Source organism: Vulpes vulpes, chromosome 8, assembly GCF_048418805.1.
Source record: "Vulpes vulpes isolate BD-2025 chromosome 8, VulVul3, whole genome shotgun sequence".
Classification (NCBI taxonomy): domain Eukaryota; kingdom Metazoa; phylum Chordata; class Mammalia; order Carnivora; family Canidae; genus Vulpes; species Vulpes vulpes.
Genome location: NC_132787.1, coordinates 255801 through 274707, shown reverse-complemented (window position 1 = coordinate 274707; position 18907 = coordinate 255801). Strand labels below are relative to the sequence as shown.

Below are 18907 nucleotides of genomic sequence, written 5' to 3'. Positions count from 1 at the left end.
TTGAGACTGGGGAGATGGGTAGAGAGAGAGGGAGAAGCAGACTCCCCACTCACCAAGGAGCCCAATGCAGGGCTTGATCCCAGGACCCCAGGACTATGACCAGAACCAAAGGAGGCAGATGCTTAACCAACCGAGCCACACAGGCACCCTATACATATTTGTAGTTAAGTATATGCATATAACATATATGAATCCATAGACACACATATTTGTGTTTGTGTGTATAGAGCCCAAACAATTTAGGACTTGAATTAAATCTTTATATAATATTTGAGATCAGTATCTGTACTTGCACACATGTGTTTCTGTCAGAGTACAGCATACTTTATTTTTTTTTATTTTTTAAAAAATTTTTTTTAAATTAATTTTTATTGGTGTTCAATTTACCAACATACAGAAAAACACCCAAGGCTCATCCCGTCAAGTGTCCGCCTCAGTGCCCGTCACCCATTCCCCTCCAACACCCGCCCTCCTCCCCTTCCACCACCCCTAGTTCGTTTCCCAGAGTTAGGAGTCTTTATGTTCTGTCTCCCTTCCTGATATTTCCCAACATTTCTTTTCCCTTCCTTTATATTCCCTTTCACTATTATTTATATTCCCCAAATGAATGAGAACATACACTGTTTGTCCTTCTCCGATTGACTTATTTCACTCAGCTTAATACCCTCCAGTTCCATCCACGTTGAAGCAAATGGTGGGTATTTGTCATTTCTAATTGCTGAGTAATATTCCATTGTATACATAAACCACATCTTCTTTATCCATTCATCTTTCGATGGACACCGAGGCTGTATTGATGGTACAAGTCACAATAGGGCTCCCTGAGCCCCATTCCATCTTCAAGGGGTCTGGATATAAACCATTTAGAGATCAGGAGATTCTCGGTGTGTTAGGGGATGAGTTGGGGCAAGGACCCTCCAGCAGCTGAGGGCCTCTCACTTATTCTTATGCTGTCAGTGGGGCTGGTGGTACGGGGGTTCTTACTCATTGGAGGCCACATGGGCCATAATGTCCAATATCCTGTTACTGTAGCCAATTCATTATGGCACCACTAAATGAGCTGGGTAAAGTCACCATTGAGGGCAGTGCAACCCCAGCATCAGAGGTAGAAGAGTGGGTGTCACTGTTAAAGTCACAGAAGATAACCTGGTTCTCAGTGCAGCCTAGGATGTCCTTGAGGGTGCTCTGTGTTGCCTACTTCACCACTTTCTTGATGTCATAATTTTTGGCAGCTTTCTCCAGGCAGCAAGATAGATGCATCACTGACCCACTGAGGGTGGGGACATGGAAGACCATGCCAGAGAACTTCTCATTTGGCTAGGGATGACCCTGCCCACAGCTTTGACAGTGCCAGTAGAAGCAGGGATGATGTTTTGGGCAGCTCCTCAGCTACCACACCATGTCCTCCCAGGAGGGCCAGCTATGGTTTCTGGGTGACAATCTGACATGGACTGTGGTCATGAGTCCCTTCATGCTGCCAAAGTGGTCATGAATGACCTTACCCAGAGGAGCCAAGTAATTGGAGGTATTTCTGACAATCTGGAGGGAATTGTCATACTTCTCATGGTTCACACTCCTCACAAACATGGAGGCATCAGAAGAATGATGGGTGGAGATGATGACTCTCTTGGTGGCATGTTTCACACGAGCCCCAGCTTTCTCCATGGTCGTGAAGTGTATTCAGCAGCAGTACCACCCCATTTGATGTTGGCGGGCTAGATGAAGACAGGCTTTCAATTGATAACAGTTTTCTTATTCCCAGTATTGACCATGGCATTGCTGTTTCTATGGGTGGAATCATACTGGGACATGTAGATCATGTGGTTGAGGTCAATGAAGGTGTCATTGATGGCAACAATATCCACTTGGCCATAGTTCAAAGTAGCCCTGGTGACCAGGTGCCCAATTATGTCTTAGTCGGGTTACTCCAAACTTCACCATGTCTCTGAGACCTGGCACCACACAAGAAGATGTGGCTCTCTGTCATATGTGAAGGAACAGACACACAGTGCATGTACGTACTTTTGAAATGATATAGGGATTTTAGTACAAGGGATGTTTCACTTCTAAATAAGGAGAGGAACTACTCATCTGTATATTCAATAAGTCAGACATTGGCATGACCATAGTAACCACATAAATACCTTCCTCACCCCTTGCTGAAGTCTAATATTAAAAATTACCGTTCTCAATTTCAGAAATAACTCCTAAAAGTCTTTCCAAGCATCGCCTGCATTGTCATCCAGTAACAAGTAGTCATAGAAGGCTTTTAGCATAGAGTGAAATAACTGCATGTGAGTAAAACCATTTGAAAATTATCTTTCTCTGATTGACTTATTTCACTCCTCATAATACCCTCCAGTTCCATCCATGTCGAAGTAAATGGTAGGTATTCATCCTTTCTGATGGCTGAGGATTATTCCATTGTATGTATATATACATATATATTATGTTATATATATAACACCAAATATTCCTTATCTTTTCCTCTGTCGAAGGACACCATAGCTCCTTCCACTGTTGGGCTAGTAATGAGGGCATATGATGAGATGAGCACTGGGAGTTATACTACATGTTGGCAAATTGAATTTAATAAAAAAAATAAAATTTAAAAAAAGGTAAATTCCTCTAGTTGCAATGCATACAATAGGTTGAAGGCAAATCAGGGTTTGCAAGGTTAAATCAAACAAACAAAAAATAACAAGATCCCTTCAGTAGATGTATGGATAAATAAACTTTGGTTTATTTGGTACATCTAGACAAGAAATAATTAGGAATATTAGAGCGAAGAAGAAATCATTTAAGGGGAAAATATAAAAACACTGGAAGAAAAAAAGAAAATATCTGAAAAATAACTATCATCCAGCACATGCAAAAGTAAAAAGGAAAGGTCAAAGGAAAGAAGGAGAGAAAAGAAAGGAGAAAAAGGGAAAAGAAAATTTAAAAAGAAAGAAACAAGTAAAAGAGAATAAAAGGAAAACCAAGTTCTGAAAAATCATGAATCTGGAACAAAGTATGAAAGACCACTTGGCAATTTCGGTTCTTAACACACACACACACACACACACACACACACACACACACACACACGGTGTTTCTCAAAAAATAAATATTCAGCCATGCAACAAAGAACAATGTAATCATGAAAACAATACTAAAAAGTAAAAGGAAAGAAGAATATAAGAAAAAATTGTAAAGACTAATAATACAAGAAAGTTACAGAAAGATATAAACTAAGATGGAAGAACAAGTCAAATGAATAAAAACTCCCAACATTCTGATGTTATGTCATTTCAAAGCTGTAATTAATGAAGCACACATAAAGGAGCTTCTTCAACATTCAGAATGATTTTAAATGTCAGGAAATGATTTAATAGATGTGGAAAACAAATATTCAGTTGGTAAAATTGATTTGAGAAACAAATAATGCAATCTGTGTAAAAATACTTAGAAAATTGTTTGATACTACTTTTGTCAAAATGTCTTTCACTACTTTTGTTGCAAGTTACTCGATATTATTTTAGAATAAGGAGATACGAATTCATTCAATCAATAAACAATGAATGAGCATCTATAATGCACCCTAATTGGAATAAATGCTATAGGGCCTTACAGAGATATTCATTCCATCTTAAGACAACAGAAAATCCAGCTGGGAATGTCAAATGATATGCATGAGATAATGAATTATACTTAGATACTACAATATATGAGGATAACTATAATTATATTGAAAAAGCATGTGAAGAAATGGTGCCAAAACTGGCTACTATAGCAAACAATGGTATAACTTGGACAGATATGAACTGAATCTTAGATGTTGGTAGGATTGAGAACTAGACTCAAGGAGAGAAAATTGAGGATAATTCACATCAGCGTGCTAACCCTAGAAGAGCAAGGTGAATGGATGTAGAGTGAGGCAGCCCATCAATTTCATGAGGTTATAGTTTGGAGAGTAGTAGAAAGCCTAATTTGCTAAATATAAATTGAAATTTATAAAATCTCTTAGAAAAGAATGACATGGCAATGCCTGGGTGGCTCAGCAGGTTGGGCATTCAACTCTTGATTTTGGCTAGGGTCATGATCTCAGTATTATGGGATAAGGCCCCATGTCAGGCTCCATGCTCAGCTCTCCATGGAGTCGGCTTGAGGTTCTCTCTTCCTCAGCCTATACCCCGACTCGCACAGGCCAATAACCAGGGAGGAAATTGAAGCAGTCATCAAAAAACTCCCAAGACACAAAAGTCCAGGGCCAGATGGCTTCCCAGGGAAATTCTATCAAACGTTTAAAGAAGAACCATACCTATACTACTCAAACTGTTTGGGAAGATAGAAAGAGATGGAATACTTCCAAACTCGTTCTATGAGGCCAACATCACCTTTATTCTAAAACCAGACAAAGACCCCACAAAAAAGGAGAATTATGGACCAATATCCGTGATGAACATGGATGCAAAAACTCTCAACAAGATACTAGCCAAAAGGATCCAACAATACATTAACAAGATTATTCACCATGACCAAGGGGGATTTATCCCCGGGATACAAGGCTGGTTCAACACTCGTAAAGCAATCCATGGGATTCATCATATCAACAAGAGAAAAAACAAGAACCATAGGATCCTCTTAAGAGATGCAGAGAAAGCATTTGACAAATACAGCCTCCATTCCTGATCAAAACTCTTCAGAATGTAGGAATAGAGGGAACATTGCTCAACATCTTAAAAGCCATCTACGAAAAGCCCACAGCAAATATCATTCACAATGGGGAAGCACTGGGAGCCTTTCCCCTAAGATCAGGAACAATACAGAGATGGCCACTCTCACCACTGCTATTCAACATAGCACTGGAAGTCCTCACCTCAGCAATCAGACAAGAAGAAGACATTAAAGGCATTCAAATTGGCAAAGAAGAAGTCAAACTCTCCCTCTTCACTGATGACATGATACTCTACATAGAAAACCCAAAAGCCTCCACCCCAAGATTGCTAGAACTCATACAGCAATTTGGTAGCATTGCAGGATACAAAATCAATGCCCAGAAATCAATGGCATTTCTATACACTAACAAAAGACTGAAGAAAGAGAAATTAAGGAGTCAATCCCATTGACAACTGCACCCAAAAGCATAAGATACCTAGGAATAAACCTAACGAAAGAGGGAAAGGATCTATACAGTAAAAACTACAGAACACTTCTGAAAGCAATTGAGGAAGGCACAAAGAGATGGAATAACAGTCCATGCTCATGGATTGGAAGAATTAATATTGGGGAAAATGTCAATGTGAGCCAGGGCAATTTACACATTTAATGCAATCCCTATCAAAAGACCATGGACATTCTTCAGAGAGTTGGAACAAATCATCTTAAGATTTGTGTGGAATCAGAAAAGACCCCGAATAGCCAGGGGGAATATTGAAAAAGAAAACCAGAGCTGGGGGCATCACAATGCCAGATTTCTGGTTGTACTACAAAGCTGTGGTAATCAAGACAGTGTGGTGCTGGCACAAAAACAGACACAGAAATCAATGGAAGAGAAGAGAGAATCCAGAAATGCACCCTCAACTCTATGGTGTCTATTTGACAGAGCAGGAAAGACTATCCCCTGGAGAAAAGACAATCTCTTCAATCAATGGTTTTGGGAAAATTGGACATCCACATGCAGAAGAATCAAACTGGACCATTCTCTTACACCTACAGATAAGATAAGATAAACTCTTCATTTTATCTTCATTTTATCTTGAGCAAAGATAAACTCAAAATGGATGAAAGATCTAAATGTGAGACAAGATTCCATCAAAATCCTAGAGGAGAACACAGGCAACACCCTTTTTGAACTTGGCCACAGCAACTTCTTGCAAGATACATCCATGAAGGCAAGAAAACAAAAGCAAAAATGAACTATTGGGACTTCACCAAGATAAGAAGCTTCTGCACAGCAAAGGATACAGTCAACAGAACTCAAAGACAACCTACAGAATGGGAGAAGATATTTGCAAATGACGTATCAGATAAAGGGCTAGTATCCAGGATCTATAAAGAACTTATTAAACTCAATAGCAAAGAAACAAACAATCCAATCATGAAATTGGCAAAAGACATGAACAGAGATTTCACTGAGGAAGACACAGACATGGCCAACAAGCACATGAGGAAATGCTCTGCATCACTTGCCATCAGGGAAATACAAATCAAAACCACAATGAGATCCCACCTGTGAGAATGGAGAAAATTAACAAGACTGGAGACAACAAATGCTGGAGAGGATATGGAGAAAGGGGAACCCTTTGCACTGTTGATGGGGATGTGAACTGGTGCAGCCACTCTGGAAAACTGTGTGGAGGTTCCTCAAAGGGTAAAAATAGATCTGCCCTACAACCCAGCAATTGCACTGCTGGGGATTTACCCCAAAGATACAGATGCAGTGAAACGCCGGGATCCCTGCACCCCGATGTTTATAGCAGCAATGTCCACAATAGCCAAACTGTGGAAGGAGCCTCGGAGTCTCACAATAAATAAGTACAATATTTTCTCTTAAGAAAAGAATGACACGATTAAAATAGTGTTGTAGAAAACAGAAATCTGGAAACTTGAAAATATGAACGCTGAGAAGATAATCATACAGGATTTAAAAATTTATATTCATTGAGATGATAGGCTCTAAATTCAAATGATCACTGTAGCCATGAAAAGAAAGAAAAACAGGATGAATGTGAGGATTATCTCAAGTATTAGATTAGAAGTATTATCTTTTATAAGGAAAACAAAGTTATTACAGAGATTTGATAACTAGAAATGGAGCTGATTAAAAGTTGTCACCATTAGTGACAGGAAGGAATGAGCTAAGACGGAGGAGGAGGAGGAGGAGGAGGAGGAGGAGGAGGAGTCTAGGCTTGCCTCACCCCCTGCACAGCTAGGTAAAATCAGGTCATTCTGAATACCCTAGCACTTGATCTGAAAGCTCGCGGAAAAGTTGCACAACTCGAGGGAGAGAAGAGGCCACATTGTGTAAGGTAGGAGGTGCAGAGATATGATTTTGGAGAGAAGTGGAACACAATCGTGTGGAGGTAGGGAGCCCTGGACATGGAGACAAGTGAAGGAGAGAGGAGAGATTATTCATATATAATATACCACAAAAAAATGGAAAGTTCAAAATGGACGGTACACCTATAAGAGCTTCAATCCAAAACTTGATAATACTCAGTATTGGCGAGGTGTAGAGCAATAGGAACTCTCATTTATCACTAATGAGGGTGGAAAAGAATACAGCAGACAGTGCAGCAGCTCCTTATTAATTAAAAATAGACAAATTTGGTAAACCAGAATTTGTGCTCCTTGGTATGTAGCTAGCTGATTTGAAAACTTGTGTTCACGTGAAATCCAATGGATATTTGGTGGTGGAACTAATCGTAACAGTATTACTGTGGTGGATCCTTGGCACTATGCATCTGTCGGAGCCTGTAGACCTTCAAGACACAAATAATGAATACTTGCACACAGAAATTTTTTAAACTTAAGAAGTCAGGGGATCCGTGGAAGAAATGGAGGCTGTGGTCACAGAATCACACTGCATTACAAATATATGACATAATTTTAATGAAGAGAATGAGGAGAAAGCTGCTGATCTAAGTAACTTTAAAAAACAGCTCTCTGGCTGGAAAATAGAAAAATAAATACACAAGGAACAGCGCATAGACACTGCACTCTGGTTGGTAATGTCGTTTCTCAGCGAGAGATAGGGTTACAGTCATGAAGCTTGAGTGGGTACGTCCCGCGGGGAACAAGAAGATGCATGGCCAGTGGTGGCCACCGTCACATTTCTCACTGTTGAAATAGGAGGTTACAGATCAGCAAAGGAGACGGCGAGGATGAATCGTGTGATATAGGATTAGAGTTGGGGACATTGGTATGAAGTCATCTTTAGATTAGAATTGATGCAGAGGCGCAGATGCAGAGATAATGACAGATTTTATGTAAACACACGTGTGTGTGGGTCGTTTGTTGAGAGTCTAGAGGCAATGACACCTCAGTAGCAACCAGTACACCTAGCAACGTGATTCTGGTTTCTGATCACATTCTCCAGCCAAAGGAAGCAGGTTGATTGCACAAATGGCTGATGCTAGGGTTGCGCAGGGGACATTCAAGATGATCCTGAAGAATCTTCCAGTGCCAGACAGTAGGGGAGTCCTTAAAACATAAAGAAAAACATGGGGCATTTTGAAAGGACACAGGCATCAAATTGAAAGAGGTCCAATGACCCAAGGTGGAAACATTTGAGCATAAAATACAATACATGGTATTGTATGATAACTCAAAGTGTAAGATACATATCCAGTCCACGATACATAATAATTTGAGAAATAAAGAAATTGGAGGAGACAAATTTTCTGTACAGGAGAATTCCCAATAACCTATGTTGATACCTTCCAACCTCAAGAGAGTGGGCTTAGCTGCCCGAGTCTGAGATGCCCTAGGTGAAGTGCTGGTAGAGGGTTATGGAAGCTGTGAAGATACTTTGATAATGAAGGAACCTGGAAAACACTACCTGGGCCCAATGACCACAGTTTATGTCATCCTGTTGCATCCTGTTGATAGTATGAATTTGCCGGTATGAGGTGACAAAAGGCCACATTTTCTCTGTGTTTTTTCTTCTCAGAACCCACAGTCTGTTTAAGAACTTCATCCCTTGAGTTTCCTTGGTTTCTACCCAATTATACAGCTGCTTCTCTAGTCTTTCGATCCACTCAGTTTAGGGGGATAAAAGCATCAAAGGAAGCCACATGGAAGGACATTCTGTCAAATACTTGATCAGGGCTCCTCAAAACATAAGGTCATCCAAACAAGACCATTGTGAGGAAATTGTCTGAGTCAAGAGATGCCTGGGAGAGATGAGAATTAATGCCGTATCCTGGATAGAGTCCTGGAAGAGCAGAAGGACATTAGGGGAAAAAATGTCTGTGAAATCTGAATTAAGTGTGGAGTTTAGTTAGTGGCAATATCCCATCCTCGCTTCCTTGGTTGTGGCAAATATTCCATAGGGATGCAGGGTGCTAACAATGTAGGAAGCTTGACAACGGATATGTAGTAGTGCTCTGTACTCTCTTTGTTGTTTTTTTCTGTAAATATAGAACTATCATTAAAGAAAAAGTTTATTTAAATAATGAGGGGCTCCTGGCTGGCTAAGTCAGTAGGCATGCAACTTGTAGTTTGGGGGTTGTGAGTTCAAGCCCCAAATTCAGAATAGAGCTTATGCATTAGATAGAGAGATGATAGATAGATAGATAGATAGATAGATAGATAGATAGATAGATACAACTAGAGGAATTTTTCTTTTTTTTAATTTTATTTTTTTTATTAAATTCAATTTGCCAGCATGTAGTATAACTCCCAGTGCTCATCTCATCATATGCCCTCATTACTAGCCCAACAGTGGAAGGAGCTATGGTGTCCTTCGACAGAGGAAAAGATAAGGAATATTTGGTGTTATATATATAACATAATATATATGTATATATACATACAATGGAATAATCCTCAGCCATCAGAAAGGATGAATACCTACCATTTACTTCGACATGGATGGAACTGGAGGGTATTATGAGGAGTGAAATAAGTCAATCAGAGAAAGATAATTTTCAAATGGTTTTACTCACATGCAGTTATTTCACTCTATGCTAAAAGCCTTCTATGACTACTTGTTACTGGATGACAATGCAGGCGATGCTTGGAAAGACTTTTAGGAGTTATTTCTGAAATTGAGAACGGTAATTTTTAATATTAGACTTCAGCAAGGGGTGAGGAAGGTATTTATGTGGTTACTATGGTCATGCCAATGTCTGACTTATTGAATATACAGATGAGTAGTTCCTCTCCTTATTTAGAAGTGAAACATCCCTTGTACTAAAATTCCTAATTTATTTCAAAAGTACGTGCATGCACTGTGTCTCTGTTCCTCTTTATCTGACAGAAAGCCACATCTTCTCGTGTGATGCCAGGTCTCAGAGACATGGTTTGGAGTAACCCGACTAAGACATAATTGGGCACCTGGTCACAGGGCTACTTTGAACTATGGCCAAGTGGATATTGTTGCCATCAATGACACCTTCATTGACCTCAACCACATGATCTACATGTCCCAGTATGATTCCACCCATAGCAATAGCAATGGCACAGTCAAGCCTGGGAATAAGAAAACTGTTATCAATTGAAAGCCTGTCTGCATCTAGCCCGCCACATCAAATGGGGTGGTACTGCTCCTGAATTCACTTCACAACCATGGAGAAAGCTGGGGCTCGTGTGAAACATGGCACCAAGAGAGTCATCATCTCCACCCATCATTCTTCTGATGCCTCCATGTTTGTGAGGAGTGTGAACCATGAGAAGTATGACAATTACCTCCAGATTGCCAGAAATACCTCCAATTACTTGGCTCCTCTGGGTAAGGTCATTCATGACCACTTTGGCAGCATGAAAGGACTCATGACCACAGTCCTTGTCATCATTGTCACCCAGAAACCATAGCTGGCCCTCCTGGGAGGACATGGTGTGGTAGCTGAGGAGCTGCCCAAAACATCATCCCTGCTTCTACTGGCACTGTCAAAGCTGTGGGCAGGGTCATCCCTAGCCAAATGGGAAGTTCTCTGGCATGGTCTTCCATGTCCCCACCCTCAGTGGGTCAGTGATGCATCTATCTTGCTGCCTGGAGAAAGCTGCCAAAAATTATGACATCAAGAAAGTGGTGAAGTAGGCAACACAGAGCACCCTCAAGGACATCCTAGGCTGCACTGAGAACCAGGTTATCTTCTGTGACTTTAACAGTGACACACACTCTTCTACCTCTGATGCTGGGGCTGCACTGCCCTCAATGGTGACTTTAACCAGCTCATTTCCTGGTGCCATAATGAATTGGTTACAGCAACAGGATATTGGACATTATGACCAACGTGACCTCCAATGAGTAAGAACCCCCTGGACCACCAGCCCCACTGACAGCATAAGAATAAGTGAGAGGCCCTCAGCTGCTGGAGGGTCCTTGCCCCAACTCATCCCCTAACACATTGAGAATCTCCTGATCTCTGAATGGTTTATATCCAGACCCCTTGAAGATGGAGTGGGGCTCAGGGAGCCCTATTGTGATTTGTACCACCAATAAAGTATGCTGTACTCTGACAGAAACACATGTGTGCAAGTACAGATACTGCTCTCAAATATTATATAAAGATTTAATTCAAGTTCTAAAATGTTTGGGGCTCTAAACACACAAGCACAAATATGTGTGTCTATGGATTCATATATGTTATATGCACATACTTAACTACAAATATGTATAGGGTGCCTGTGTGGCTCGGTTGGTTAAGCGTCTGCCTCCTTTGGTTCTGGTCATAGCCCTGGGGTCCTGGGATCAAGCCCTGCATTGGGCTCCTTGGTGAGTGGGGAGTCTGCTTCTCCCTCTCTCTCTGCCCATCTCCCCAGTCTCAAGTAAATAAATGAAATCCTAAATAAATAGATACTTATAATATTTCTATACATAGCAGATGCATATACGTATGTGTGTGTATAGCTAGCTATGCCTATATCTAAGATCCTTTGGACAATTGTTCTGATGTTTTGATGATTTTTCCTTTTTCTCTTCCTTTATTAAATAATAGAGTTATAAGAACATTGGTCCTTTTTGAAACTTGTCCAAGTAAATTGTTGTTGGTTTCATCCTATTGTTCGATATTAAAGACTGTAGACGTGGAATGCCAGTGAAACCACAGGAGACATAAATACTGTTGTGGATCCATATCTTCTGGAAAATGGAACCTAACAAGGCACATAGCAGTGAGAATGATACCTTAGGAATCTGGAGAGAAAGAGATGGTACTGAAAATGGTTCATTTTTAATATTGCCAGAGCCAACTGCTTGTTCATCCATTCAGTCATTTATTTGTTTGCTAAAGCCATAGCCCATTAGATTGTGGACTCTGGTAACATGGTGAATATATAACCTTGTGCCTCATTCATATTGTATATTCCTCTCTACTCGGAATACTCGCCCCTCATTAAAAATGGTACAAATCAGTAGTTATGTAATCAGTGGATTACTTAAGATAATATTATGAATGCTTATTTATAAACTGCTTAGCACTTTAAGAAAAGGAAATGTATTTTTGAAATATTAGTGTGAGCGTGAAATATGAGCAGAAATACTTTTTGAAAGCCTCTAATACCATGGCCTCCAACATATATGATACTTTTCTCACCAAAATTACATTTGCAGTAAAAATTCATTATTTCATAACACTGTAAAATAATATTTCAATTTAAGCATTTAATATTTGTTTTGGAAAGATTTATAGGGATTTTCACATCTTACTGACAATGTGAATGTTAGAATCAATTTCCTCAGGGAAGTTTTTGTCAATCAAGAGGATCAACTTTCCTTTACCTTCTTATTTTCCCCCTTCTCTATCTTGTCTTCCTGCATCGCTATCATATATACCACACATATACTATATATTCATTTAGTTGACACTTGCATATTCTTTTCCACATTCCTGATTTTCTCTTTTGCACTTCTGCTTCCTTGGTATAGCCCCGGAAAATCAAACTTGTATTTTTTTGTTTCTTTACAAATTGCTCCATTAAAGAATTTATAATCCAATAAATTATTTAACTTTCACTTTGTGGTTTTATTGTGTTATATCTCTTTGGAAAAAATGTAACTTATTCCATTAATGTAAAATGATAAGAAACAGGTGAGTGCTCAGACAGTCTTGTCTATGAGCAACCAGAAAAGTGTCCACTTAGAGACTATGGATGGTGAGCTCTTCACTTTAACATCTATATCAGACCATGCAAGAAATTAAGATAAAACATCAAGTCCACTTACTGTCTAGTTAGACTCCTAACTATTGTCCCAAGACAAACAATTTGGTTTAGTGATCATTGCTGCTGAGGGGCTCACTGACTACAGGAACCTGACTTGGACGCGTTTTTACCTGCACGTCATTCTCCTGAGTTAGAGTAGGGAGGTACGACCTGCCGTGAAAAGGGCAATGGAAGGATAAAGACAATATGGAGATTTTCTGATAGAGGAAAGCTCATAAGTTATATGTCATCATTTCCTAGATTCTCTCTGAAGGCTACATCTCATTGCATCCCGGAGTCTAAGTTTGTCATTTTTCTTCATGTCAGTAGAAAAGGCCGATTTTTAACAATGGAAATAATCCGATTATAAAAATGAATTTTATCAGGATAGCTTATTTTTCCTTTATAGTCTACAGTTTTCCTTTTAACATGATTTTTGTATGAATATATCAACTACCTTGCTTTGATATGAGAAACAATAAAGGTTATTGACATCTAAAATTAGTTACCAACAATGTAAGAGGGTTCCCTTTTCTCCGCATCCTCTCCAACATTTGTGGTTTCCTGCCTTGTTAATTTTCCCCATTCTCCCTGGTGTGAGGTGGGATCTCATGGTGGTTTTGATTTGTATTTCCCTGATGGCAAGTGATATGGAGCACTGCCTCATGTGCATGTTGGCCATGTCCATGTCTTCCTCTGTGAGATTTCTCTTCATGTCTTTTGCCCATTTCATGATTGGATTGTTTGTTTCTTTGCTGTTGAGTTTAATAAGTTCTTTATAGATCTTGGAAACTAGCCCTTTATCTGATACGTCATTTGCAAATATCTTCTCCCTTTCTGTAGGTTGTCTTGTAGTTTTATTGACTGTATCCTTTGCTGTGCAAAAGTTTCTTATGGATAAGTCCCAATAGTTCATTTTTGCTTTTGTTTCTTTTGACTTCATGGATATATCTTGCAAGAAGTTATTGTGGCCGAGTTCATAAAGGGTGCTGCCTGTGTTCTCCTCTAGGATTGTGATGGAATCTTGTCTCACATTTAGATCTTTCATCCATTTTGAGTTTATCTTTGTGTCTGGTGCAAGAGACGGGTCCAGTTTCATTCTTCTGCATGTGGATGTCCAATTTTCCCAGCATCATTTATTGAAGAGACTGTCTTTCTTCCAGTGGATAGTCTTTCCTCCTTTGTTGAATATTAGTGGACCATAAAGTTCAGGGTCCACTTCTGGATTCTCTATTCTGTTCCATCGATCTATATGTCTGTTTTTGTGCCAGTACCAAACTGTCTTGATAACCACAGCATTGTAGTACAACCTGAAATCTGGCATTGTGATGCCCCGCTATGGTTTTCTTTTTTAAAATTCCCCTGGCTGTTTGGGGTCTTTTCTGATTCCACACAAATCTTAAAATAATTTGTTCTAACTCTCTGAAGAAAGTCCATGGCATTTTGATAGGGATTGCATTAAACGTGTAAATTGCCCTGGGTAACATTGACATTTTCACAATATTAATTCTGCCAATCCATGAGCATGGAATATTTTTCGATCTCTTTGTGTCTTCCTCAATTTCTTTCAGAAGTGATCTATAGTTTTTAGGGTATAGATCCTTTACCTCTTTAATTAGGCTTATTCCTAGGTATCTTACATTGTTGGTGGGAATGTGAACTGGTGCAGCCACTCTGGAAAACTGTGTGGAGGTTCCTCAAAGAGTTAAAAATAGACCTGCCCTACGACCCAGCAATTGCACTGCTGGGGATTTACCTCAAAGATTCAGATGCAATGCAACGCCGGGACACCTGCACCCCGATGTTTCTAGCAGTAATGTCCACAATAGACAAACTGTGGAAGGAGCCTCGGTGTCCATCGACAGATGATGGATAGAGAAGCTGTGGACTATGTATATAATGGAATATTCCTCAGCCATTAGAAATGACAAATACCTAATATTTGCTTCAACGTGGAGGGAACTGGAGGGTATTATGCTGAGTGAAATAAGTCAATCGGAGAAGGACAAACATTGTATGGTCTCATTCATTTGGGGAATATAAATTTTAGTGAAAGGGAATAGAAGGGAAGGGAGAAGAAATGGGTAAGAAATATCAGAAAGGGAGACAGAACATGAAGTCTCCTAACTTGGGAAATGAAATAGAGGTGGTGGAAGGGGAGGAGGGCGGGGGGTGGGGGTGAATAGGTGACGGGCACTGAGGGCGGCACGTGACGGGATGAGCACTGGGTGTTATTCTGTATGTTGGCAAATTGAACACCAATAAAAAATAAATTTATTATTAAAAAAAGTAAAATTTAGTTACACAGGTGAAGACTGGCCATTTTCTATATAAGTTAAAATAGATAAGACCTGACTTTCGGCTAATAAGAAAAAGAGATATTAATGATGTAGAATGTTTAATGTTTAAGAGAAAGACCGAAATGAAGGGTTTCAAGAATTTACGTAGTAAAATCCAAAGATTTCCATAATGCTCTATTTTCAGGGGTATGTATACGTTTTTGCATAAAGACATTCATTTATATGAAGAAAAGACCATTCTGTGGACCATGTTCTTGAAGGCTTGCTTCACCTGCTGGTTTCTTAAGGTATATATGAAAGGATTGAGTAGAGGAGTCACTGAGGTAATGATCACAGCTACGCCTTTGTTTAAACTCACCCTTTCCTTTGCAGAAGGCTTGATGTACATGAAGATGCAGCTGCCATAAGAGAGGGAGACCACTATCATGTGGGAGGAACACGTGGAAAAGGCTTTTTTCCTTTGACTCGTGGAAGGAATTCTCAGAATTGTGCGGATGATGTGTGTGTAGGAGAGCATAACTAGGGTTAAGGTGACCATAAGCGTTACCACCGCTAAAACAAATGCCATGAGTTCTAGAAAGTGAGTGTTTGTGCAAGAAAGTTGTAGAATTGGCGAAGAGTCACAGACAAAATGATCGATTATATTGGAGGCACAGAAATCCAACTTCAGCACCAGAATTACAGGTGGAAAGATGACCAGGAATCCTGCAAGCCACGAGCTAAAGACAAGGAGGATGCAGACTCTGCTGCTCATGATGGTCATGTAATGCAGAGGTTTGCAGATGGCCACGTAGCGGTCATAGGACATGGCAGTCAGGAGGTAAAACTCTGTCACCCCCAATAAGATGACGAAAAATACCTGAGCCAGACAATCATTGTAGGAAATGGTTCTGTCTCCCGTCACAACAGTGACAAGGAATCTGGGAATTGCGGCAGACGTGAATGACATTTCTAGGAATGAGAAGTTCCGAAGGAAGAAATACATTGGAGTCTTCAGGTGGGGATCTGTAAGCGTGAGGAAGATAATGACCAGGTTCCCAGTCACACTGCACATGTAGGTGACAAGGAGAAATATGAAAAGTACAACCTGCCACTTTGGGTCATCGGTCAACCCGAGAAGAATAAACTCTGTTACCTTTGTGTGATTTCTCATGATTTTCCTTGTTTCTGATGCTATTCTCTGTTTTAGCTGAAAATAGATGCAAAAAATGAGACAGAGAAGAAACTGACATACGCACAAGCGTGCACACACACATTTCAAAAACCATTGCATTTCACTCATTTTAAACATACTTTATCCAGAAAGCCTGGACACGCTGAAATGTCTCCGTTGTTTTCTCTATCCTTCAGCAGTTTCAGAGCTTTCATAAGGAATGATATTTTCTGAGGATTAGCCAATTAATTTAAGATGTTAATGAACTTACTTATATCTTTTACCTGCTCAGTGCCTCATGGTATGATTCTTACTTTCCATCATCTGTGTCTACCTCTTTGTGGCTATCAGATATGGATCTTTTTGGCTTCTGCCTTTACATGATGGAATCTAACCTTTACTAAGTATAAAGTCACACCGTGTCAAACAAAAGCATAAAGAATATCTGTTCAGTGTTAAGATATATGAATTAAATTGTTTGGAATCTTGCACAAAAATAATACCGTTTATGTCCTGAAATTGATATTTACATGATTATTGAAAGGTATCTAAGCATATCTAGATGAACACAAAAAACCATGAATATGTGGTTCTAACAATCACAAAATATCTGTGTTCTACAAAACAAAGATGTCAAAAAGATTGAAGTAGTTTAAATCTTTTCTTCATTTATATATTCCATATAAATTGTGTGGTTCAGTTTTATTCATATTTAGCATATTGCACAATTGTGTATATTTATATAAAGCATAAACATATAGTATAAAAGCAAAAAAAATATACTGCTCTAAGATACTGTTAAGGACATACTTACTTGAGGGTAAATATGCCTGGTTTAGTCAATGCTGTTTCCTTGATCTATTTAAACATAAACGCTTGGCATCATTCAAAAGCCTTTGCAATCTGTTTCTCTTCTGTCATTTTATGTTTCTAACCAAATACCAAAAATATTGATCATAAAAAATAATTCCAAGAGCTCCTCTATTGTGCTTATAAAAGGGGTATTAGCCCATTTCTGCTCATCAGCCCAAATTTCTCTAAGGATCTGAGGTCTAGCATGCCCTAGCTGCCGTCATTTATAAAAAGTATTATATTGATACTTAAAATGAAATAAGCTATAGTTGAAACAAGGCTAACATATTGTCTTTCCAAGCTTAGTGGACAGAATGATGTGATCTTAGTGATGTTATTCAGGCTAGGCCTAATTTTATCTGCTCCATTCACAATGGACTCAGGGGGATTAGATGAATGAATAAACAGAAGGTACTATGGTGACCGGCGTTCTCAGGACACGGGCACTAAACTGCAGCCCAGAGTAGTACACAGTTTAGAATAGAATACTTAGGTGAGAGTGGCCCGAAATTAGAACAGAAAAACATATAGAATCATGTAAATTTTCTCTTTTGGGATTTTACTTATTCCTTCATGAGAGACATCGAGAGAGAGACACACAGGCAGAGGGAGAAGCAGGCTCCTGTGGGGACCCGATGTGGGACTCGATCCAGGACCCGGGGTCATGACCTGGGCTGAAGGCAGACGCTCAACTACTGGCCACCCAAGTGCTCCTAGAATCATTTACACTTTTCTAATATTTTGTAAATTCACAAGAAGAAACTTAGTAACAGGGTAATAGGGGTTAGCAATTTCTGAAGGGCAACACACCAAGTTGTGATCAGTGGGTGTTTCTCCAATCTTAAGGAAAATATTAAGAATTCACCGTGATGATATAGACTGAGGCTGAGGTCTCTATCATTCTACACCATAAGAGATGTGAGGCTTGTCTTTATGGTTTCACATTTTTCTACTGAATGATGGTATAGTAAACTTGATCATGATTAGAATTATCATTTCTCATAAAATAATTAATTTTAAATTATATTTTTCAATAAGTACACTTTTTTATATTTTTAAAAAATATTTTATTTATTTATTCATGAGAGCCACAAAGAGAGGCAGAGACACTTGCAGAGGGAGAAGCAGGCTCCCTATGGGTGGCTCCCCCAGGTCCCCAAGTACCCTGTGATTATGACCTGAGCTAAAAGCAGATGCTCAAACACCACCCAGGTGCCCCACAATAACTACTTTTAGGTGCTTATTATGTGTTGGGTTCAAACTTAGGTTCTGAGAATACAGGGATGATAAAGATAACTTTTTGCATGATTTTCACTTACAGAAAAATGTGAGATTTATTTTTGAAATTGCAGATTCTGTATTTCATGTCCTACTGAAGCAATATCCCACCCTCCCACCTGTATCATCTTATTTCTCACTGCATTGATCTGAAATCATGAGCATAGTATCTGTTTTATATAATTATTTGAGACTTACATTTAGTTGCTATTTAATCAAGGAATTACGTAAGATATATAAATAGATTAAGTTAAATGAAATTTGGGATTATTTAATGACCTTAAAATGATAGATCCTATCTGAACAAAGATTTTAAGATATTTTTACTGTTTCTTTGGGTGACATGAAGTTACTCAAGGTACATGACTACATAATGCAGAGTGCACTGAAGGATATTTTTAAAACAGAGCAGCTATTTTGAACTAACAGTGTATTAGTCTATTAATGATAAAAGTCAATAATTTGAATAATG

General features: G+C 39.2%; 1 protein-coding gene and 2 pseudogenes across 1 annotated transcript; 1 reads left to right on the top strand and 2 right to left on the bottom strand.

The window, feature by feature from the left end:
* Positions 1-980: 980 nt before the first annotated feature.
* On the bottom strand, positions 981-2276 carry LOC140600055 (glyceraldehyde-3-phosphate dehydrogenase pseudogene; annotated as a pseudogene).
* A 6334-nt stretch (positions 2277-8610) lies between these two features.
* On the top strand, positions 8611-10961 carry LOC140600054 (glyceraldehyde-3-phosphate dehydrogenase pseudogene; annotated as a pseudogene).
* A 4405-nt stretch (positions 10962-15366) lies between these two features.
* On the bottom strand, positions 15367-16305 carry LOC112911314 (olfactory receptor 6C75-like). Its single transcript, XM_025987787.2, has one exon. It carries the CDS (start codon positions 16303-16305, stop codon positions 15367-15369), a length of 939 nt encoding a protein of 312 aa, XP_025843572.2.
* Positions 16306-18907: the final 2602 nt, after the last annotated feature.

Bases quoted from the DNA above. Each gene is read 5' to 3' on its own strand.
- LOC112911314 (XM_025987787.2), bottom strand. From the start codon at position 16,305: ATGAGAAATCACACAAAGGTAACAGAGTTTATTCTTCTCGGGTTGACC.